We start from the raw sequence: 23,865 nt of genomic DNA on the forward strand, positions 1-23,865 counted from the left end.
AGCTGTGGTGGGTCCTGATGGGCTGACAGCAGAGGATTCCTGGGCTGCTGTTCCAAGGCAGTTTCTCTGCAAGTGCTGCTGGTGCTCTCTACATTGCAGTTTTCTGCTGCGGGGAACTCATCTCCAACAGTGTACAGCTGAGACAAGACTTCACTGCATGCTCTTGATCATGATAAATTAAAGCAATGCTAAGTAGTGCAGGGTCATTTCAACAAGCCACCCTACCTTACAAAGTGCAGCAGGTGACAGTGCCTGCCTCTTGGTTAAAACAGCCCCGTCACTCACTAACAAAACAAAGGATACTGCATTACATATTCTTCTGCCAGTTCCCTACCCCTCTTCTTCCTCCTTACTTTGTATGGGAATGTTTCCAGTGCCCTGCTTTATGTGCTTTGAAATGATGTTCTGGAAACGGATCTGACCTGCTCTGGAAAAAGAAATTTAAGCTAAGACATGTTTTGTTGTTTTTTTTTTTTTAAGTGCTTATAAAATGCATAATAGGTGGGAAAGAAATAGTATTGATAAAGACTAACAGCAGATACATACAGAATAGTAGAATCAGCAACACTATACAAAGTTCTGTCATAACAGCATTGTTACAATTGAAAAACTAAGAGAGTATGTTTCCTTACTATAACACACAGCCTAATTTAAGCTGGCTGTCCAACCTGTAACCTATAATATTCTAAGAATCCAAACATTCCATGAGACATAATGTAAAGCACGTTCCAATAACGGTTCCTCCATTACCTATTCTTGATGTTAGGCTGGGAACAGAAATGGTGTACTACATTGTAATAAAGAGCCCTTATACAGATTATTGGTCTCAGTGAGATTCCTATCACAACGTTTTATGTACTATAGCATACATTTATCAGAGTGAAAGATAACTTCCTCCACACCTTCCCTATAATTACCCCATAATATTAAAGTCGTTTAAGACAAGATTTCCCACTATAATAGCAATACAGGAAAACTGTGTAGCACTAACAAAATAATTATTGGTTTGTTCAAATTACACTTAGCAAAGGAAGGGAAATGCATAGGATGCTCGAACTTGAAAACAGGAAAGTAACACTCTCAAACAGTAGCATTTACCATGCATTAAAATACTGAAATTTGTTTGCCATTAGGAGTAGAAGTACTTCATATACCTAATGGTAAAAACAAAAATTCATGTTCATGTGCACATTTTTTAGCAACTTCTTTATTGACTGTGAAGAAACTGCAATTTAAACAGTGGAAAAGTCATTTATCTGAATGTGCTTTATCACTTCACTATTCAGCAAACAGCAAAAGTAAGCCAGGTGTACGTGGTTGAAAAGCCAATATAAGAATTATAATGGAATGCCTGCCTATAAACAGATACCCAGATACAACAATCTAAGTCTGGTTATTTCAGCTGCTCTCCCTGGATTTCATTACTTCAATTAAAATGATCAAGAACCAACCACCCACCACAAGCCAGTTACAGGCTTGTTTCAGAGCAAGACAATGCAGAGCTGCACAACTGAGAAGCAGCGTGGTGCTACAGGATACAGCACCACAAAGATAAACATGGTAGTCCACAAAATCACCCTAAGAACAGAAACGAAGCCTAAGATGTATTGGAACGTTATGTACTTGATGCAGTCGTGTTGTGCAGCAAGTTTCTCCTTGATCACGTAGCACAAAGTACTTTAAAGATCAAAAGAAAAGCAGCAAGAAGTGAAAAACAAAAAAACCAATAACTCCTACCATTCCATTTTAAGGCCAAAAGTGTCCTGTGTTTCATCCCTAAAAGGAATGCACTTCAATAAACAAAACGCTTATCAGTTCTGTCCATCCCCAGAGTCAAATATCAACACCAAGAGCCAAGGAAAGGATTGCACGCTCTCCTAGGCTGCTTTTCCTCTTTTTCTGCATTTCTGCTTTGTTTTTGGTGCCTGTTATCAATGTACTCGGATATGTTATCAACACAACACAATGCCTGCCTTGTAGAACCGACTATCTCTAGATCCAATGGATTCTGGATACATTTTATTGCACCTTTCTTTACAGTTGCTTTTAGAAAAGGAGTTGATGATTATCAGACCTTACTGTAACAGAAAACACAGAAATAAAATGCTTTTTTAAGACATGGCATGAAGTGTTGCGAGTGAACATATAATCAAAATGAAGAATGAAGGATTTAGTCTGCCAGCTGAAGTATACCAAAAAGTAACAAAAACAAACAGAAAACCCCAAAATAACAGCTTACTCTTAACATAACCTGCTGTGTTCAGTTAGTTCACATAGTTAGTTACTCAGCAGAGCAGCAATCACCTTTGGATGCATTCCCACAGCTCCCTGCCTGTAGGAAAATAGGAGATGTATCACAAACTCTTTTTCAGTACTTACTGGTTATTCCCTCACACGCACACACACACTTCTGTTCCTGGTGGTGAATGTCAGCTTAGATCCTTGCCCTGTCTTTTATGCTATATGCAATTAATATACAACTCTACCTTGACGTATTTATATTGCTCTTAGAAAACTAAAAACCTGATGGAGGAAAAAGAAGCCAAGAGTCACAAGTAACTTAGGGATTAAATTTCCCTCAACATTTTCACATGGGTACACTTGAAAACTATTCAGCTTATTACAAGCATATACAGTAAATTCAGTTTTGTTTTCTGACCCTCATGGCCTGAGCTGTAGTTTTACTCATGAGTGCTCTGAGGGCTGCAGATATCCTCCGGTTCTGAGAGAGCAAAACAGTTCAAGTTGATTTCAGCTCACAAAAGAATAATAAAATTCTTTTAGCCATTTGTGCTGTATTATAATGCCTTGGAGAAGAACAGAATTGTGCTTCAGAGGGGAACTTAAGAGAGACAGCATCATCAATTCCAGCCTGCTGGAGCTGTATATGGAAGAGGGGAGAGCAGAGCACAGAACTGGCCATTGCCCAAGGACCCTGAGGAGCAGGAAGACACAACAGTGTTAAACAGGGTCATAGGAAAACCAGACAGGAAATATCACAGGACATGCTGAACTGATTTTATTTTCTTATTGCAAAACATGAGAAATACCGTCTGTGGCAGTCAGGCAGTTCAGAGGACAGGTAGAGCAAAAGTGTTGTGAAATACAAGAATCAGCATCACCCTCCAAAAGAGGTTTTGGTGCTTTCTTTTCCTTCCTGGGAGAAACAAAAAACAAACAAAACAAAACAAACAAAACAAAACAAGAAACTCGAAAAGAAGCAAGTATCTGTGAAAGCATCTTCTCTGTTCCACAACACCAACTGAACATGTGGCAGCCTATGGCCATTCCACTTAGTGCATCCATTTCTCTGCAATAACTGCTTCTGTGATGTATTCAATTCACTATTTCATCTACTCCTGAAAGCTGGCAAGAAAGTGGCAGTACAGTCTTGAAAGAAGCACAAAAGAAGTGAATGAAGGAAGGACATATTTGAGAAGGTAAACATGCAATGAGCCACAGACAGATGAAACTACTGGTTAGGATTACAGCTTGTGGAGTATTTCTGAAACAACACCCTGGACTGAAGATGAGTGTGATGAAGTAAACAACAGAGTTATACTAAACTCCACAAAAAGAGGATGGCTCAATTGGAAGTTTGGTCATTCAAAGCATTAATGCCATCAAGAATTAAAAAACAATTTTATAACACAACCCCTGTATAAAGTCACATTTTTCACATGTTGCTTCCTCACCTGCCAACAGCCCATACAGCAGCATCACCACTGGCACGTTGCACAGGAATAGACCAACCCAAAAATTGGTGATATTGAAAGAAGAACACTTTAATTTCTGCATTCATAAACTTAAAGCTGAACATAAAAAGGGAACTCAAAAGCTGTCAACAGAAGCCAGCTTTAAAACTAATTGCAAGAGAAAGAAATGCTGCCTAAATATCACAAAGGCAGCTCACTACAAAACCACAGAATCAGTTTTTAGTTCTCGATCTTTAATTAGAATTACATTCAGGAATTGAAAGTATAACATCAAAACTTCAAACATGGCACACAACATGATAAAACCCGTAAGACCACTACTGGCAATCCAAGTAGTGGGTTTTCACTTGGGTCAAGTATTCTGTTATAGCCACTAACACGCAAATATTTATTGTCTTGTGCACAGTAAGATGTTATAATGGCATTTGGGCTCAATAAAACTCAAAGCATAGTCCTGAAGTCAAGAGCACTGAGCAGAACAAAACCAGCAGGAGGGTTGGAAAGCTGCAACTAATGCTGTGGTTCATGGTTTTTTTGGTTTTTTTTGTTTTTTTTGTTTTTTTTTAAAAAAAAGAAACAGGAAAAAAATGCTTTTAAGTTACACTTTTTCTTTCTATCAGTTGCTCACAGTAAAACAAGTAGACTCAAGAGAATGTTGTTTCCTACTGCAATTTCAGAAGTGCAAAGTTCTTGTTTTATTCCTTCTTAGTTTTCCTTTTATTTCCAAGAGATCTGCTGCTACACGTGGCATTGGAGTTTTAAGAATTTTAGAATAATGTGCTGAAAGGTATAGTAGAATAACACTAATACATACAAACATCTGTTTTGATTTCACCTTATTCAGAGTTCTAGTGAGCCACCATTCTCCTTATGTCAAAAGTGCACCGGCTGTGCTAACTGCTGTGGTGTGCCAGTTTGTTATTTCAAAAGAAGACTGAACAATGCTAACCTTCCAGATGCTAATTTCTCTCAAAAATCCTTCAAGAAAAAAGCATGGCAACCAACCTACTGTTTCATTCAACTGAGCAGTTCACCAGCTTCTGTTTGACACACAAAACTAAGTGTATCACTCTCTTATAGGAGGGATGTAGAGGCTAACAGCACTTTAAAAAAAGCTATGGAGGAAGGTGTACCACTAATTGCTGAGCAGCTGCTGTCCGTTCTTCCGTGGTAAACCTTTTCTTTGTAGAAAGACTTTTTTGTATGTTAAAAAAGAACTAAAGGAGTTAAATAAATATACCAGAAAGAAAAAAAAAAAAGAAAACAACAGCTAGCAAAGAGCAAGTCCATAGAGCAGCAGAGTTCTGTTTTCTACCAGGGTTGCCCATGCTTGTACAAACCAAGTAAAGTTTTCACATGCTGTATGTGTATGTATATATATATAAAATTAATAAATATTTTAGTAACATAAGGGAAAGCTGATCGAAGTTACCCCCTCAGAAAGGAGCACTGAGAAGAACACTTGTGCAAATCTTATTACAGTGCCACTAGGAATCAGGACGGTCAGAAGAGAAAAGTACCAAAACTTCCTTTGCCATTCCATTTGAACTGATTGCCCACAATAGAGACAAACATCTCCTGTGACATTAAGTTGTCATCAGCTTCTGTGATTCCCAGTTCACTCAGCCTTTTCCTGTGCATCTGACTCTTCTTTGCGGAAACAGCACCAAGTTCACTTACAATTTCATGATTGCCTTCAGAAACCTCAGCATGCTTATAAAGCTCCAATTCAACAGCTACACACTCGGGTAGTTCTTCTCGTCTGAAGCCCTCTGTATGTGCTCTCTCATCACTTGACTGGGTAGGCTGTGCATTCCCTAGATCAGGGAACAATGAGAACATCACCACCAATCACGCAAAACAACCAAATCAGTTACGACTTCTGGAATGAAGTGTTCTTCAATCTTAACATTTGCATACCCCACACATTTGGGTAGCTTTTTAATGACAACCATACATTTCAAATACAGCATGTGATAATTAAAGGTTTCTTCTCAAGAGGACTTCAAGCTACCAAGTAACAGTGATATTAGACTGTGTTTACATACCATACTTGAGACTGTGGCAGGTCTCACGACATATAAAGAGAAATACAGTTGTCATGTTTTATTTACTGCAGAAAACAATTTCTGTGCTGGGAGACTGAGCTAACCAGCACGTCTCAGCTCTAGCGCTGAAAGGAAAAACAGAGCAGAGAAATACGAACCACAAGAGCTATGCGAGAAGTCACATCTGCTTTCCTGCTGCTCAACACTCTCGTTTCTGTACAACCAAGGTAGTTATACAGGCTCTGCTTAGTAGGAAGCATAGATTAGATGCTTAAGGACTTAAAAAAAAATAAAAATCGAAGCGTACACTCAGCATGGAGCACAGATATTCACAGCATTCATCTGCAGTAAGTCTAGTTTAGGAAATTCCATTGTTCTGGTAGTTACGGACATCTACTAAGGCTAAATCAAAACAGACACTTCCTCATTATGGAATTCAAAACAACTTGTATATACACTAGATTTAAGGGGGTTTTTTGTTGTTTTTTTAATTTATTTCTATGAAGTCAGAGGAAAATACCTGTTGTTCGTTCTGCTGAAGCATCCTTTACATCAGAAGCAACAGTTGGTTTTACCAGGACCACACCATACCCTTCATTATTATGGATCATATTATTGGCCATGCTTATTTTGGGGATGTCATAATGTTCATCTAAGAAGTTCTATAGGAAGGAAAAAGAAATCCAGCTTGTTATATCCCTAATGGGATGCAAATCATTTCACTTTTAGACAGAATTAGCTCTCTGCATTTGCTAGAATGTGTTGAGTGTATGAAAAGTAACATTGCAAAAGAACTTCTCTTTTCTGGCAGATAAGAAAAAAAAAAAAACAACATTCCTTCAGTGTGCCAACTCAAGGTATACAAGAAGTGCCACAATCATTAATACACAGGAGTTCCACTATAAGGAAGAAGGTTACAAGCCAAACTAAACACAAGTTATTTGCACCAATTCTGACAGCTATAAGTTTTTTTGTTATTAAGTTAAAGAAAAAAGTACATTCTGCCTTGAACTGACCTTTATAAGTATTCCCTCCTTGCAGTGGTGTATGCCGTTGTTCAACAAGGTGCACATACTACCTGGATATATTTCCACACCAGCACCCTACAAGAGAAAACTCACTTTGGTTCACAAATAGTTCAGTTTACAATTCGGTTTGACAACTCCATAGTTGATCTTGGTGCTCATTCACTTATCTGCACTACTCCAGCCTCACAGCTCTGTTAACTTGAACAGCAATAACAAACATGGAGGCCCCACAAGTAATGCTACTGCTGCTAGTTTATAAAATTACTAGCAAAGAATAACTACACATCCTTTCATTGCTTTCTTGCTCTTAAGCAATCCTTAGTCATCCACCTCAACACTCAATGCCCTATCATCCTCTCAAAGTGTGCTAATTGGAGTTCAATTCTGTATTTATCTGTAAGAAGAAAAGCATAGGGCATCTAAAAAGGGCACCTGATTTGCCAAACAAGGATTAATGGGAAAGTTATTTATAGGCAGAAGAAAAAAAAAAACACAGAAAATATCTTTTAAAGGTACAGCAGGACATGAATCAGTTCAACAATGTAATAATCACTGCTTCATAGATAACCTGTGCAGGAGATGCTTCACTGGATACTACTGAAGACCATAAGATCCCTGGGAACAATCTCTTATTGTAACACACCGCTGTTCAAGATAACCTGGTAAGGTTCTCACAAGAGGGAAAGAAACCACCCCTTCACTGAATTATTTCCTAGTACAACTCTTTATTTAAATTAAGGAAATTGCCAGTTAAAAATTTGTTCCTACCTTGGCACCATACAGATCTGAGTTCTTCATTAATAGTTCAGCTGAAGTTCGTACAGTTATGCCTGTAGTTTCACACTGTAACACACAATTCTCTAAAGTTGTTTTTCCTTGATGAACATCTACATACACACACACACACAACAAACACTGTTAAATGAATCATACATGCAAAAGCAAACCAACAGGTAGATAGATTCAGAACATTTCTCACAGAATGTTAAAATGACCGTTTTTGTAGAAGTTACCAGATACACGTATACAGGTATTAACAAAACATTAACATGTTCTACAACAAATGCCTGCCAAGGCTAAGTATTATTTAGCACCATCTGCAAAGAGAGAAGGCCAGAGCCAAACTCATCAGATACAACTTGGGATTATCTGAGCCTCAGTTTGAGTGTGCTGTCAGAAAACAAAGATCTGTGTTATTTCTGAAGTCCACATCAACCCTCAGCAAAGAGCTGCTCAGTGTTGGGAGTTCTTTGTAGCATGAGAAAATATTTCCTTCTCCAAGCAGCCTGACACAGTGAAACCTGACCTACTGCTGCAAAACCCAGCAGCAGAGAGCTCAAGTTATCTCATCCAAAATTATCTTACCCAAAAATAAAGCCTGAGTGCTACAACTTCAAAGTTAAAAACAATAAACTCTGTGTAATGAATTTTTTTAATTTATCTATTTTTTTTTAAATCACAGAAATTTTAAAAGAAAGTCACAGAAGATTCATAAGAACGTTAAAGTGCTTTTATACTTACTTAAAATCCCCTCCACAGCATCATGTTGCACCAACTTCAAATTGGAGATTTTTATATTGGCTCCTGTACAGTCAACAAAGTTGTCTCCTTTTCCTTGCTTTTCTATCACGATGTCATCTGGCAGGCCATAGCCTCAAAGCAGGTGAAAGTTTGATGAGTAACTGGTAACAATCATGTACACCAGCAGATATTCACATTAAATAAGAAGGATTTAGAACTTGAGGTTCAATATCTTGAATAGTTTTCTATCCAACAGCCAGGCCACAACTTATATCCCATAAGCACTACAGTCCGATGACTTAAATAACCCAAAATACCAAGTTACTCTTCTTAAATGACAATAAATGCCAAATTATTTTTGCCAGTTGAACAGACATGTAACAGAGATCACATTTGCTGAGATTGAAGTTCTCACTCCCCAAAGCTGCAACACAATGGAAGGAGGTACAGTAACAAAGGCCACATGAGAACCTGCAGTTAGCTTTCAAAATAGATGAGCGCAGCAGAGCAAGCAGGGGTTCTGAGGAAGCAGTCACTACCACAGTAAAAGGAAGCAAAAGGAATTCATGCTAAGCCCAAAGTTTCTCTCAGCTATCCTGTTTAAACGAAACCTGGGTCAAAACTACATGTTCCTGTGTTATATGGACTTCCAGATTAAAAAGGAACTTTCAAAAGCATACGCCACCACTGATTTACTAAAGCCATCCATGCTTGTCAGTTTTCAAACACTTACAGGGAAATTTATGAGCATGTAAAGCCTTTATTGCTTGTCACTGGCAAGAATCATGATAAGGAAAGCAATAATGCAACATCTATTAAAGCAGCATGAGTCCTAACATTTTCTGAAGGCACACACAAGCTTAGATAAGAAGTGCTCATACAGGATGCTAGCTTTTAACCAAGTACATAAATAAATACTCTAATGTGCAAGTAGAAAGGTTGAAAAAAAGCCTTTGAACAAAAGCTGAGAGAAAGTCATACAGACAGCAATTGAAGGCACTTCAGCGAGTGATACTTCAGCACACTACAGGATCTAGTAATCTTTTTCTAGGGCTCCTAGAAAGGAGGTAGCAAGGGGCAGTTTACTTCAGTACTTTAAAAAAGTGCACCCTGGGACTCTACGTGGCACATCCTGATCAGCTGTACACCCCAAAAGTATGAGGCTGTTTATTATCCAAGGCGGGAGTTTTAGAAAAAATTGTCCAGACAACCCACAGAGCTCCTAACCAAGCTTTTAGCCTGCCTCACCTATGAAACAGCAGCTCTAGCAGTAAGGAAGCTGTTGAAAGGACAAGGAATAGAGAGGGAACGATTCACCTGCCTACAAGCACTGTTCAGTACGCAGCCAGCGCAAGGTTGTACACCCTGCCTGAAAGTTAAGCAACTCCACGGGAGCCAACAGCAACTGTTATCCCACAACTCTGACCACAGGTACTAAGATTGATGTACAGCTTCTCTTCCAGCTTGAACTATTGTACAAGCCACAGTTATTTGGTACCTTTGCTCCATACCTTTACCAAGTGCTTAAGTTATCCTTACTATAATTTCCTGTGTTACATCTTTGAACTTCCCCAGTTCTCTGAAGTATTTCTTTCTCCTCATACTTTCAACTGGTTTGCACATGCACAGAAAAAAAAATAAAACCACTACTAAGCAAAGCAGTACCGTGTATTTGATGAGTCCCAACTTCACTACAGCTCCACCCGGCTACTCAAATTAGTGCCAGCAATTGTTTTCTTGATGTTCTTACTTCAAAGTAAGAATAACTTACTAACATACTCATTATTCAGAGTGTGGTTTGTACTACACACACATTTACATGCCTTGCTTCTTAAAATAGCACAGCTCATTCTTTAATGGCAGTGCTATTTCACCATTTGCATTCCTGTTTCCTCAAAACCATGAAAGAAGTTGTCACAAATAGCAGCCCACACAGTTTTAGAACAAATCCATTTTTGCAAGCAAATCAAGCAGTTTGAAGTCCCCTAACCAGCACTGTCCATCAGCACACAACTCTATACAATCAAACACACAAGGAAAGGTCAAAGGACAAAGTGATACTCATAAGAGAAGGGCAAGGAAAATATAATCCCAAGCAGCAGGAAATTAAACTACCAGCCTTTCCCATAATGAAGTTTTGACAAGATAAAATTAGAGCTGAAGAACAACCTGAACAGCTGAATGAACCCCAGTGATATGCAGACTATTATGTTACAACAGCATGCAAGCCTAAAGCAGAGAAATTACACTGAGAAACTAAGAATTATGAGGAAAAGACATCTGCATAACCTAGACAACACAACAAGAACCTCCACCAAGTACTCGAAGCCTCAGAATGATTTGTGCTTGTTAGATGTAAAAATACACAATTGTGTATCTGTTGGATGTAGATATAAATACAATATCGAGTTCTATGGGTAACAGTACCAGATATAGCACCTATGTAATTCAGATGAATAGAAGAAAATAGCAAATGCACTATTCATCAGCAAAGCTTTAAGCTTATTTGCAGAAATAACTGTTGTTACTTAAACAATGCAGTCCATCCTGAAACAGACAGCTCTACAAACAGAAATAGGAACACTCCAAAGTAAAAAAAATACCCAAGTCAAGCTCCACAGAATAAAAACAAGTCTTCAGGCATAGCTAGCTTAAGACCCTGAGCAAGCTTCCTACCTTCCAATTCAATAGAATCAGCAATGCAGAACACGCCGTCTACAACATAATGACCAGGACAGATGATGACTGTGTCTCCTTCATAACAAGCATTCACAGCTGCCAGCGGATCACTGTGGAACTGTAAGAAAAACAACATAATCAGCTCCTGGAAAAAATGCTACAAAATAGACAAATGTATGTCCTTAAACTTGCTCTTTAATTAAATGTTGCTGCCTTTGCCTAAATGAAATCCTTTATAATGGAACCAATAACAGGCCACTTGAATTCCAGAATCATAGCACTCTAGACAAAAACAGCCATAAAGCATTCCTTTGTGTTACGCCCATTCCATGAGGAATCTGGGGCAGAGTGGCAGATTGAAGAGCACGTGCACCAGCAAGCAGAATTCAGTATAGCCTGGGTTCCAGGCCAACATGTGAATTTTGCTTCAAGTGACTTGCTGTGAATTACATGAAGAAACACATGACAGAAGGGAAAGAGAAGTCAAAAAAAGAAAATAATTCAGCCATTATATTTGAGTTGGTCCAAACACTGATAGAACCCTATTTCTGTAGCAAGTCACTCCAGAAAAGAGTTGACATCACAGGGGCAAATACTGGGTCCACATGGTTCTTTTCCATTAAAGAAAAAGACCTCAGTACCTGAAGAGTGCAGGCTGATATCCTTCACAAATATTACTGAGCTGTCCTGCATGGAAGGATAACAAATAGTACAGAAAAACTATGAATTTATTGCTTCCTAGCAAATTCTACAGCAAGCACGTTAAGAGAATTCTTCAATTGCCAAGTGAGAAAACCTGATTTATAGCCCCAGGAGTTGATAGGGAATGCTCTGTTTGGGTCTGCTTTGCCCACCTGCAATTCATGAACTCGATCAGAATACAGCAAGCAATTTGATTTGGGCCCAAGGACTACAGACTATTCTAAATGCTGAAGTGCTAAGTCTTAGCTGAAGTCACTACAACTAATTGCTCTAAATAACTAAGTTTCCTACACAGAACCACAGCAACAAAATGACATTTCCTTCCTGAAACCTTAGATCACTACCAGCAACTCAAAAGACACAGGTATCTAAAGACTAAAGTATTACTCCTTTGCACATTTTGTTATAGAGTTATTACAGGTTTATTTCCCACACACTGGAAGGAAACTTCGCACATAGAGTACTCAGCAAACAAATTAAGAGAAATTACTTGCAACTTTCAGACTTATTCATTTAATTACAGTGCTGTTTTAGGACCCAAAAAATAGCACTGTGCAAGTGTATCATCTTTCACGCACATGATTCTTTCACATTGTTTCTCAAGTAAGAAAAAAATCACGGATAAACAGACAATTGCTATTACTTTACCTGTATTTCTAGTTCTTCACCACAAGATTCAGGGCAAAGTTTGTCCCTTACCAAAGACTGCAAGAGACTTGCCATCACAGTTGAGGACACAACATGAGTGATCTTGATTCCTGTTAGTCTCTGCCCTTTAGCTTGGAGACCACTGTACTTTTGGTAACCAAACACATACCTAGAACAAGGAATAAAGCCTTCAGTTAAGAACACTCTTCATGTGGTTTCCCCATTGGGCCCCTCCTTCCATTAAACCCACTAAGTACCTCAGCAGAGGATTCTCAATTAGTTTTAGTTTTTGTTTCAAGTGTTCTATTTTCTCATACAACTTTAGTCCCTCCACCATGGAGACATTTTCCATTTCGGAGTCTGAATCACTGCTTGATATGTTATTCCTCACATTTAAAAACTTCCTGTAGAGCTCTTCACATTCAGACAAGTAGTTGTGGTAATCAGCAACAAGACCAGAAGGCACGCGGTGCTCGAGGATGTCATAATGCCTGCAATTCAGAGCAAGAGAGCAGCGCACTTGCCATTTCCAATTTTGAAAGATCAGATACAAACCCACAGAGAATCTGGGACATTCTGTATCAGTACCAAAGTTACAATTCTTTGCAGTCTATGATTCTGTGAAACCAAAACCCTCATACACATACAAATATTTTACTTCCTTCTCTAAATAATCTCTCATGATGGATAGGTAACAATTATAAGAAACATATTCTAAAACAGAAAGTACAGTTACAAGGAAAAAAAACAAAAAAACAACTTCTAAGTCAATTAGAAATCAAAGTTAGCCTGCTTTTCAAGCATTTATTGGAAAGCCTGAATTACATCTAAACTAAAAATATAACCCTATAATGTGAAGTCTCTATCAGCAGCAATATAAACAACCTGGACAGAATCCCAGAATGAATAAGCCAGTATCTGCATGAGATGTGAAAGCACTGCATAGGAAATTTTGTGCCATTACAGAAGTATCTTCTACAAATAAAATTACAGGGCAGAAAATGCCAGCCTCAAGTTGCATTAAGATTAATAAATCTGCCAGCTACAAAGTGCCAGGCAACTGCACTTAAAACTTACCATCGTCACTAAAAAAAGAAAAAAAGAAATGCTGGACAACAATTAATAACATAAAATAAGATTTAATACTCTCATTTTTGTAGAGAACCAACTTAACACAGCATAAATAACTGTCAAAGGGGCTGAAAGAAATAAGGGCAAATCTTCAAGGTTCAAAAGATTTTAATATTTTCAAGTGGTGCATTTAATGTAGAAAAGAGCGAGAAAAAAAACCTATAATCAGAGCAGTAAATAAGTATGCAGTTACAATAAAAAGGATATAAAGAAAAAGCCTCACAAGATTTTGGCAATGCAGTCAGAAGCAGTAGAACGTCAATGCAGTATGATTAAATGAAAAAAGGATTTATAGCAACGTAGAAATAAAATATTTGATGAAAACTAAAAGTTAAACACAGCTTGGCCCTGAAATGCACACTTTGTTTTAGAGCTGCATAAAACTCAATCTTCATTTTTATTTTTTTCCCCAAGCTTTAGTTAAACAGTTCATATTTTTTGCCCCAGAAAAACCAGTACAATATCCTACCACCACACATGAACTTCTCTGTTCTGATCGAAAGAGTGCACACCAACGATCCATAAAGTTTAAAGCATCACATGTTTCCATGCAGTTTCTGAGTCAACACACGAGCACCTAAATCACAACACAGGATGGCACTCACATCAACATAGCTTGGAGGAGATGCTTTGTGTTAAGTGCGGTGTGGGGAAAAAAGATAACATTTACTTCTCTACTTGAAGATGTTGTTTACCCATTTTGGATCCTAAATAAACCAACACTAAGGCCATTCACAGATGAAAACATTCTCTCTTGGCATACCACTGCATTGTGGTTAATTCCATGCAAAGGCTTCATAAAGACCCAAAACCTCAACAACAGAATAGTCACGTGTTGTAAGCACACAAGTACAAACACTTCACAAACATTTACAAATTCTAATTTCCACATAGAACCCTTCCCTCTAATTTGTATGATCTCTGATGTGCTAGGATTTCTCAGAGTCCTCAAAGCTCACTGTGTCAAAGCTCACTGTTAGAAACAGAGACCCACAGCCACCTTTACAGTATAGGTAGTGATACTAATTTCCTTTATAAAGCTCATGCTATACACTGTATTCTAGCACACAGTGTTGTATCCTGAAGAGCACATCAGGGTTAGCTGAAAATATTTGCTGGTATAGTTTTAAAGCATCATAGCAGACCTGCATCTGAATGACATACACATGCTTAGTTATGCCATAAAAGTCCACTTGGGTTATTTAACCCCCCCAAGCATGTAACCAGACTGTATCCTCGTGCACTGCTCAATTTCCCTATAGACAAAAATCAAATCTACCTTCAGGAAACCTAATGCCAACTAATCCTACAGAGAACAGAAATGCACGTAACCCTCCTTCAGGATGAATGATTTACAAGTTTTTGTTTACATTCTGTTCCATTCTGGTTCTTATTCTGTGCCCAAAGATATGGGAGCATTCCATGCCAGCTTTAGATACCGTTACATTAGTTACTCCTGCAAGTCTAAGGAAGCAAAAGCTGGATTTGGAGCGCCATCTGATGGGAGGTTAGGGATTACAGGAAAAAGCAAGGGTTCGGAAATCAATGGGCAACTTCAGCTGTACCATCTTCTATAAGAAAATAGAACATCAGAGAGCAGCTGCTACTAGAACAGGCTTGTTTTAATTCACTAGTGAAAACATCCCTTTGAGATCTATGCACGCCACTATTCCCACATCACCCTTTCCTGTGGTTCTGGCCAATAACACAACAAGTGTGCACTTACAGTCTCAGTCGAGGCTCAACACATCGCACAAAGTAATCAAAATCATCCTCCTCCTCCTCATCCCAGGTCCTCCAGATGCACTCGTAGAAGAACCTTTTGAAGCAAAGTAAGTTTTTAAACACAAAGGACACCACATTTAACCAAGCACGGACAATGGCACTAGAAATACAAATGCAATCAATTTCAGAATGCAAATGAAAACATTCTCTCCAATTCCACGTCACTCTCCTGTAAGACATTTAGTAGACACAACAGTTGTCTTCTTGTATGAAGTGTTTTAATTTGTATTTCTTGGTTCAAAATCCATAACAGCCTGAGTTCCTCTGACTTACATCAAGAGACTGAGTGAGTATGAGCTGAATTTAAAAGAAGACTTGCACAAGATTCTGAGGCTCTTTGATTATTTGTTTTTTGCCAAACATCCTTCCACTAAGCTCTTCTCTCCACAAGAACTTTGCCACCTTTATGATACATACATAGGTCTCTGCTACTGAGCAATGGTCAGCAGAATGAGTTGCTTCTCAGATAGATAAATAAACCTCATTTCCATGCAACTGCCTTCAGCTACCAAAGACAAACACATTTTCTCTGTGATCAGACTCCCCACAGCCCTTGTGGTACCAGTCATGATACTGACTGTGGGAAGCTAGGCACACGGGGCCGCCAGCATAGCCACAAGAATTCGGGACAGCACGCATTAGATACAACCAGAATGCAATTGCTCAAGACAAGAATTAGCCCCAAAGCATTTTCCTACCTGACATGCTCCACAGCTAGCGCCGTCTGATCAAACTCCCCTGACTCATCATACACAACCCACAGCTCCTGCAGTGGTATCCGATGCTCCTTCAGCTCCAAGAGTTCCCGCATGCATTCCAGCGTAAAGGTGCTAACCTGTGACTCGCATAGGAAAGGCTCACAGAGCTGCACAACTGCCTTCAGAGCTGAGAACTCCACATCAACAACCTGTTGGAATGAACAGCCCTTAGAATTTCTCTATGCAGAATCATAGATACAGCTGAGGAAAGTGAGCATGATGTGCACAACCCAGCAGACCTCGCTAAGTGCCAGCTGACACACAGTACATATTACAACAAGGGCAATCCGGTCAGCCAAAATGATTATCCTAGAAATGAACTCCTAAAAAACAAAAGATTTGGAGTCATCTCTTTGACATTCAAAACTATGAATGTCTCAAATCCTCCAACAGGTCTACAACAAAAGCTATTGTTACTATCAAAGTCAATTAGACAGAAGAATGTTAATGATAAGAAGAACTTAGAAGTGACCACAGCCTGGTATTCGCAAAGACTATACCTCAGTAGTCAGCTCTGGACAATGCACTTATTCCTTCTACGCCCACCAGGTTTAACCTCACAGCACACCCATGCTGACTTGGACTCCTCCTCCTCGTTTCAAGGATCCCTTTGAGAATGTTGCTTCCTTTCAAGCACAGTCCTCCCAGGAAACACTCAGACACTGGAGATTATCTCTGAAACTTGGGTGTGTTTTTGCTACAGTCTTCCCTCAGGGACGTTACGCAGGCTCTATATTGCCACTCTGGGGTTTAATATCATTTACCCAGCTCTTGAGAAGCTCAAGAAAAGGTAAGTGATTATGCAGTGCTTTAGCACACAGAAAGCATAAATTCTGTATAAACATTTTGGTTTAGCACCAATAAACTTATCCCACAAATAGCAATCATGCTCTATATGCACTGATAAGAATTCAAAGTCCAGAAAACCACAGATGACATGCTGACCACACCAACTTCATGGAACTAGATGCAGCTTATTCTCAAGATACCAACACCAGTTTATTCACAATTGTGTCTCAAAGAAAACGAAATTCAACTGTTCCACTGAAAATGCTGTAGTTTAAAAGCAGAAGTAAACTTTAGGTAGTAGACAGCTAAATTCCAGGGTTAAATTATATGATAAAGCAAAAAAATAGAAAGCCTACCTAGTGCTTAATTTATTGGAGCTGTGATGTGCTGTAGCCCTGAAGAGCTCACTCTGAGCAGCAGTGCCTCACTGCCATAACAGTCCCTCATGCAAGTATCAGACCACAGGTTCCAACCTCATGCTTTTAGGTAAAGAAAGCACAACCAGTGTACAAAAATAATGTTAAGAATAAGTATTCTTTTGAAATAAATTCCTATTGCTTTACTCCTCAATGGAAATTACATAGAAAAAACATACTAATTTCTAGCAGTTCATAAACCTCATAGATAAGTGATCTGCCTGTTAGAGAGGTAAACAATGTTGATGGGAGACAAATTGAGCCTGAACAATCACATCCCATTTACCTCAACGAGGACCTCAAACACATCAGTGCGCCAAACAGCCTGCCATCCCGACGGCTCAAGGACCTTCTCCAGGTACTCAGCTGTGAATTCTTTCACCTCAGAAGCTTTGCAGTCAGCTAAAATAAAATGGAAGGCACTACATTTATGCAAGAAAAGAACAAGAAGTCATCAGTGGAAAATGAAAAGTACCAAAGGTTTCAGTAGCAGTGCTGCTGAGTCTGTGCCATATCTCAAGGAGTCTCACAACACACAGGAAGGTTCTAATAACACCAGGTAAAACCAAGCACAGAGCCCAGCATTAGCACCTCTTCCATTCAGACATTCACATTTTATTTACCCATGTTAAAGCCGTTACCTCCTGGGCCCATCAGCCAGAGCAGCTGAGGTGACAGCGCGACAGCCCAGCAGTGATGACTTACATACACCATGTATGTTCCAGTCCTTGCTATTAAGAGTGTGTTTCAGATGGAACTGACTCCAGTTAAGGCAAAAGCCTTAAGAAACACAGCCACGTATTCTTTCCTTGCTAAAATCACTTACCCAAAATGTAATCCTGGTAAGCTTTAAATCGCTCATAAAACAAAAGATGATCGGTACGAAAAATATCAGGGAAAAGCACATTCCCATCTGGTACAGCCCTCCCCAGGGCACTGCCCGGCTTGTCACGGCTTCCATAATCGCTGCAGGTGTCCTCGTCCTCCTGGGTGGGAGCTGTGGGAGGAGTGGGAACAAAGCAAAGCCCGCAGGTCGTCACACCCATGCAATCATTGCTCTTCTATTCCCAAACAACTCCTGTCCGGCCCGAAACCCGTCACACGCCTGCTTTCCATAACACATCCCACAGCGTGCCACAAAAACGCTGGAATTCATACGCTGTAAATTACGAAGCGACTTTAACCATCGAGTGTTACTCGAGAAGCACTACAAGAGATGCCCGGAAGGCCGTGACTGTGCCGCAAATACGAATTTCTTCCCGCAGAGCCCAAATTCTGTAGCTGCGGTAGCAACGCCTCGCGCAAACGGAAACGCGACCGCACGCGTCGCAGCAGCAGCCGCAGCCCCCGGAGCGCCCTGCCCGCAGCTCCCCGCTTCCCAGTGGGTGCGGGCCCTACCTGGCTTCGCCTCCTCGGCGCACTCCCGCAGCCCAGCGGCGCTCCCGACCGGCAGCCCAAGCCCGGTCACACCGGCCATGCCGCCCATATCGGCCATGCCACCCATATCGCCCATATCGGCCATACTGCCCATATCGGCCATACCGCCCGCTCGGCTCCGCGCTGCCGCCCGCACAAATTCAAACTCGCCGCGCTGCCGTCACGGGCAGCGGCCGCCCCCATTGGCTGCCGGGCGGCGGGCGGCGGCCGGGCCGTTGCGCTGCGGGGCGGGCCCGGGGTGCGGGAGCATCGGGAGGTACCGGGCTGAGGAACCGGGCGCTCAGACGGCGGCCTTAGTGAGCAGAACAGCACGCAGCGGGATCTTAAAGTGAGAAGCATTCGTTTTTCCTCCAAACAACGGATAATTAAAGTGCTTTCTCTTTTTAGCCACAATTGCTTTAAAACAGAAACAACCACAAGAGGGCTGCCTTAGACCTCAACATCATTAACCTGCTCAGCTTCCAAATGTCAGCCTTCAAACGGATTCATCTGTTTTCTTTCGCTATTTCACTAGTGTTTAACGGAAGGAACACCGCGGTGAAACATCCCACATGCGCAGTATGGGCAGGCTGAGGGCGCAGGCAGCACACCCCTCACAAGCAGTCACAGCACAGCAGCTCCTATGCAGGTGTCCTAAACAACAACCAAACACTTTTCTCAAGGGCTGCTGTAACACACAGCCCTGGCTCTGGGAAACTGAGGGCCACTGAACATAAGCAAGCCAGCCTGTGAGCCCTGCAGAGCAGGGCTGCCCTGCAAGCGTGTAAAATTCTGCCTGATGGCTGCCAGTTATTAAAGATTAGAGCAGGTAGTTCACTGGGTCAGGGCAGCCCTTAATTTTATCTGTGGGGTTATGAAGAAAAAGCATCTGTCCACAGAAGTTGATGTAGGATACAAATTCACCTGGGTAATTTGGACCAGAACTTCATTATGTGCCACTGATTTCACTGTTCAGCATCGTCTGTTCATGCCGCCTGGAAATTCAATTCTAAAGTTGAAAACCTGAAGAAAAATAGCAGAGTGTTTTACCCACTGCTCCTATCCGAAGAAACAGCATCTTTATTTTAACTCACTGCTGGATGACAAACCCCTCAATAACATATATGGATCTCACTTGAGAGCAAAGAGCGTTTATGCTTTAAGGCGACTTAAAGTAACATTTTCCTTACCTCTCATTGCCAGGCAACCTTAAAATACAAGAAGCACTGAAAGATCAAATTATATTATTACATGAAATGGAAAACAAAAAGTAAGTTGCTATAAGGCTTGTCAATCTGAAAATGTCTATCAGGTATGTGTGGAGTAAGTGGTTGAGATGGGCCAGCACAGATTCACACTGATGGGAAAGAAACAATAAAAAGGCACAAAAGAGAAAAATACCAGAAAAGAATGGTATGTGAGGCAGTGAAAAGCCTGCATACATTTCTGTTCTTGACACAAATTCCTTTGGTTACCATGGCAATAATTTAATCTCCTTAGGCTTCAATTTGCCCATCATAAAATTTAGACAGTATTTTTTTACTGCATGTGCATGATTGACCCATTTGTAAACCACTCTGATATTGTGCCATGTAACTGTAGACTGCTGTTAATTATTCGGGTATTAGCTATAAAGTATGTTCTTTGATAGGTATTTCATCATTGTAAGCCTAAAGAAATCAAATCTAACCAGAAAAGCGATTGAACTCATGCAAACCTCTACAGCTTCATTGTTTCATCCCCTCAGAAAGTCAAATCCAATTGATGTTTTTTTTTAAAGAACTACTTTGGAGCTTCACATATGAGCTCTCTCGTCATCCAAACATCTACATCTATCAAAGGAGCCATATCACTGTAACCAATATACCTTTGAAAGTCAGAAAAAATCAGAGCTTGAAATTAATTGCTTCCATTACTGCTTGATTCCATTAGCAGAGGATGCTTTCTGAAGCGCTTTTTCTACTATAATTTAAGCAGCTTTCAGAATATCCTCAACACTGGCTTCTTCAGAAATGTGCCTCTTGGACCTGAAATTGGTCCAACAAACACTTTATTTCTTAAAACTACAGTAACAGCACTACAGATACGGATATTGTGTTTATAGGCACCTCTTTTCTCACAATTCACCTGAGTTTCAAGATTTATGCTACTTTGTCTGCTGCGTATTGACTTTCCCTTAACCACAAACATTCCTGATATTGCCAATTGCCTCACTTTCAGAAAGGGGGACATTCAATCTAGATAATGACTTTCAGAAGGAAGCTACATAATCACAGAAAATTCAAGCCCACGTAGATTATTTAAGACTCATCCACAATGAAAGTGCTGTCAGCCATGCACCCTTAGCACTGGACAGGCCAGCTCTCCAGACAGACACATTGCTCTCTGAAGGCCAGAAAAGAGCTAAGTCCCTTTTGCAGATGTTGCAGTGTTGTCCCCAAGAACTTGTTAGACTGAACGCTGCAAGGTGCGCTTCAACTGACTGCAAAGATGCAACAGCAACAAAACCCATAATAAAATGTTGTGTTTTCCAGACATGGACAACAGGCAGACAGATCTTCCAACAGACATTCAAACCAAAGTGAATGCTGATGGGAATAAATAACAAATTTGGACAAAGATGAAAACTGCCAAGAGGATTCAGCCCTCTGACTAATACCGCAAGGATTATTTATCAGGCATTTCACACCACACAACATGATGAATGCTGTATTTTGCTGTATTACCATCAACACTTTCCATCAGCATTAATAACAGGCATCACTGCTGACAATGACCCCTTAACTTTCTGTCCCTGGAGAGCTGCTGACCACACCTAAGGTGTGGTAAAGGAAAGAATAGCAAAGATGCAGTGATTAAAGGTAAGGATGAGATCACAATTACTGCAGATGCAGAACACAACAAATCATTGGGCGCAATCACAGCAGGAAGAGGGCATGCTTGAAAAGAATGAAAATTGCTTGCAGTGTTGATTTGTATGATCATTGCACCTCCTCACTCACCATAGACAAAGCAAAACAAAATGCAAAAAGCAGATGCAAAAGAATGCAGCTGTTGGTGATGGAGTATTATGTTGTTGTGATCAACGCTTCATTTCAGTTCATATTTTGAACATGGCCGTTTAGAAATTATCCTCCCGTGATTTTGTTGTATTTCAAGAGCTTTAAGTTCTTTTCCGCCTGTAGTACAGCTGTGTCACTATTTTGACAATCAAAGTATAGTAATGATGGCTGGGGTCTTAAAAATTAGCTACTGAAGCGTGTTGGAAAAGAGATTAATTAGCATGAAGTGATTTCTGACAAACATTTGTCAGTGGGTTTAAGATTGTGTCTCAGCAGATGGTAGCTTGAAAGGCTGGAGCTATCTGAAGCACACTGCTTCAGCTGACAGCCAGAACAGTAGCAGGCAGCCACTTTGCTTTGGACATGGTAAAGCAGAATTAAGTATGCACAGTAACACCGTATTTTTCTAGATGCCTTTCTGCAGTCAACTTCATTTTCTCTGCTCTCAAACTCCTTAGCAATTTGTGTGCAATTACAACAACCTCACTAAGTACAACGTGTAATTACAATGCAACGTATAACTGCATGCAGGCTCAAATGATAAAGTCAACTCTTCCTGTAATGGAGCTCTCCAAACATTCTGCAGTTTTAAAGGTGTGTTTAAGCCCTGTCAGGAAAAGCATTTCCTATGGAATACAAGTTTTCTGCTCAGTGCAGCAGATACTGGAGTATCTTCTGTGGTAGCTTTCCAAAACAGCAGAATACATGGCACAGCCATTCCCAATGACTGCAATCTACTCATCCAGATAACACTGGCAAGAATGCTATTTTTTTGTGACATTGTTTGTATGCTCTTTTATAGATAGGCCTTTTTAAGATACACCACTTTTGTAGCAAAGCAGCGCACTGGGTGCTGATGAGAATCTGTCCCTATGTTAGTACAGCTGGGCATTTGCACACAAGAACAAAAGATTGTCTTCAAAATAAGACAGCTGGGAAGGATGGTGTCCCCAGCAAGCTTTCCTGCTAGCCGTCCAACACAGGACAAACACGCAGAAGAAGTCCATCACTGCAAGCCAATCTATAAGGGTAAAAATTCCTAACTTGAAAAATAGTCTGAACTATTTCAAATGCCTTCAAATCCATTTCAGTAGTCTTGACTATTTGGAAGCCAGCAATTTTGCAAGTTCCCCCCAAATGCCACATGATGCAAATAACGCAGTACTCGCTAACAGCACTTCCCCAGGCTCAGTCCCATCCACAGCTCCCCCCACCACATACAGCCACCAACACCACATCAGTACTTACACAAAATGCACGAGTCTCTTTATCCATCCTTATCACCTGGAGCCCACAAGTTCTTCTCTCAAAGCTGGAGAATCCAAGCACACAGGAGCCAATTTCCCAGCCCCGAGGTCTCAGCTAGGAAGGGTTACATCCATATAACCCCTGAGCAGCACCACAAGAAACCAAGTATTTTTTCTCAAAACAGCATTAACTTCATTAACAGCAGAAAACTTCTTGTCTCACATTTTCTTAGTTCCCTGCTTGAGGGACGATTCATGATTTTATTCAACTTTTTCTTCTATTTTCCTCTGCAATATTTATAGCAGTTTTGAAATGAAAACTTCCTTTACTCAAAAAGCCAAACTATTTCTCTTGAAACACAACATTCCAACACAGAAAATAATTCCCTACTTTTATTCAGCCAAAACTTTATGTCCAGTAGAGACATGTAGCTCTCCTGAAGAAATAAATTCAGCGTTCAACAGAACATTTAATGACATTCACGTTTCACAAAACATTTTCAAGCAGCTGTGCCCAACACAGAGACGTTATGGTTTGGAGAGCTGCTCAAAAGGCACGCTTGGATTTGGTCAACTTTTTAACTGGAACACACAGAAGCAATGGCTTTAATACTACTGAGCTCTAGACAGGACAGGGATGTTTGCTAGCACAGAATCAAGAATGAACTTCAAGCATGTGAGGAGCGTCAATTACTTCTTTAAAAAGAAATAGGAGTTTGTTCAGTCTAAGGTTGCACTTTTTAAAATAAGGGATGATTAAAGGCTATCATTTCCTCTTAATGTTCTGTAATTGCTTATTTCACTCCCACTGACACTAATGGGAACAGCGTGCTTAACCACCCTGTGCAATGATGAATGTATCTGAATACACAGCGGGTGGGAGCTGCCTTGCCTATGGAGTTTAACTCCATATGAACAT

At 40.2% G+C, this 23,865-nt stretch overlaps 1 protein-coding gene across 1 annotated transcript; it reads right to left on the bottom strand.

Moving 5' to 3' along the window:
- Positions 1-3,928: 3,928 nt before the first annotated feature.
- SHCBP1 (SHC binding and spindle associated 1) lies at positions 3,929-19,111 on the bottom strand. The gene is made up of 13 exons (XM_072346090.1): positions 18,620-19,111; positions 18,048-18,218; positions 17,508-17,623; positions 15,957-16,165; positions 15,200-15,292; positions 12,600-12,833; positions 12,343-12,511; positions 10,990-11,110; positions 8,314-8,445; positions 7,561-7,679; positions 6,781-6,867; positions 6,285-6,426; positions 3,929-5,533 (listed from the first exon to the last, which is right to left on the bottom strand). Exons 1-13 carry the CDS (start codon positions 18,759-18,761, stop codon positions 5,220-5,222), a joined length of 2,049 nt encoding a protein of 682 aa, XP_072202191.1. The 5' UTR covers positions 18,762-19,111; the 3' UTR covers positions 3,929-5,219.
- Positions 19,112-23,865: the final 4,754 nt, after the last annotated feature.

Source organism: Excalfactoria chinensis, chromosome 11 (genome assembly GCF_039878825.1).
Source record: "Excalfactoria chinensis isolate bCotChi1 chromosome 11, bCotChi1.hap2, whole genome shotgun sequence".
NCBI lineage: Eukaryota > Metazoa > Chordata > Aves > Galliformes > Phasianidae > Excalfactoria > Excalfactoria chinensis.

Coding starts and splice junctions, on each gene's coding strand:
- SHCBP1 (XM_072346090.1), bottom strand. CDS start 18,761: ATGGCCGATATGGGCAGTATGGCCGATATGGGCGATATGGGTGGCATG. Junction 17,624..18,047: donor TTACCAGGATTACATTTTGG/GTAAGTGATTTT, acceptor ATTTTATTTTAG/CTGACTGCAAAGCTTCTGAG. Junction 12,834..15,199: donor GTTGAGCCTCGACTGAGACT/GTAAGTGCACAC, acceptor TCTGAATTGCAG/GCATTATGACATCCTCGAGC.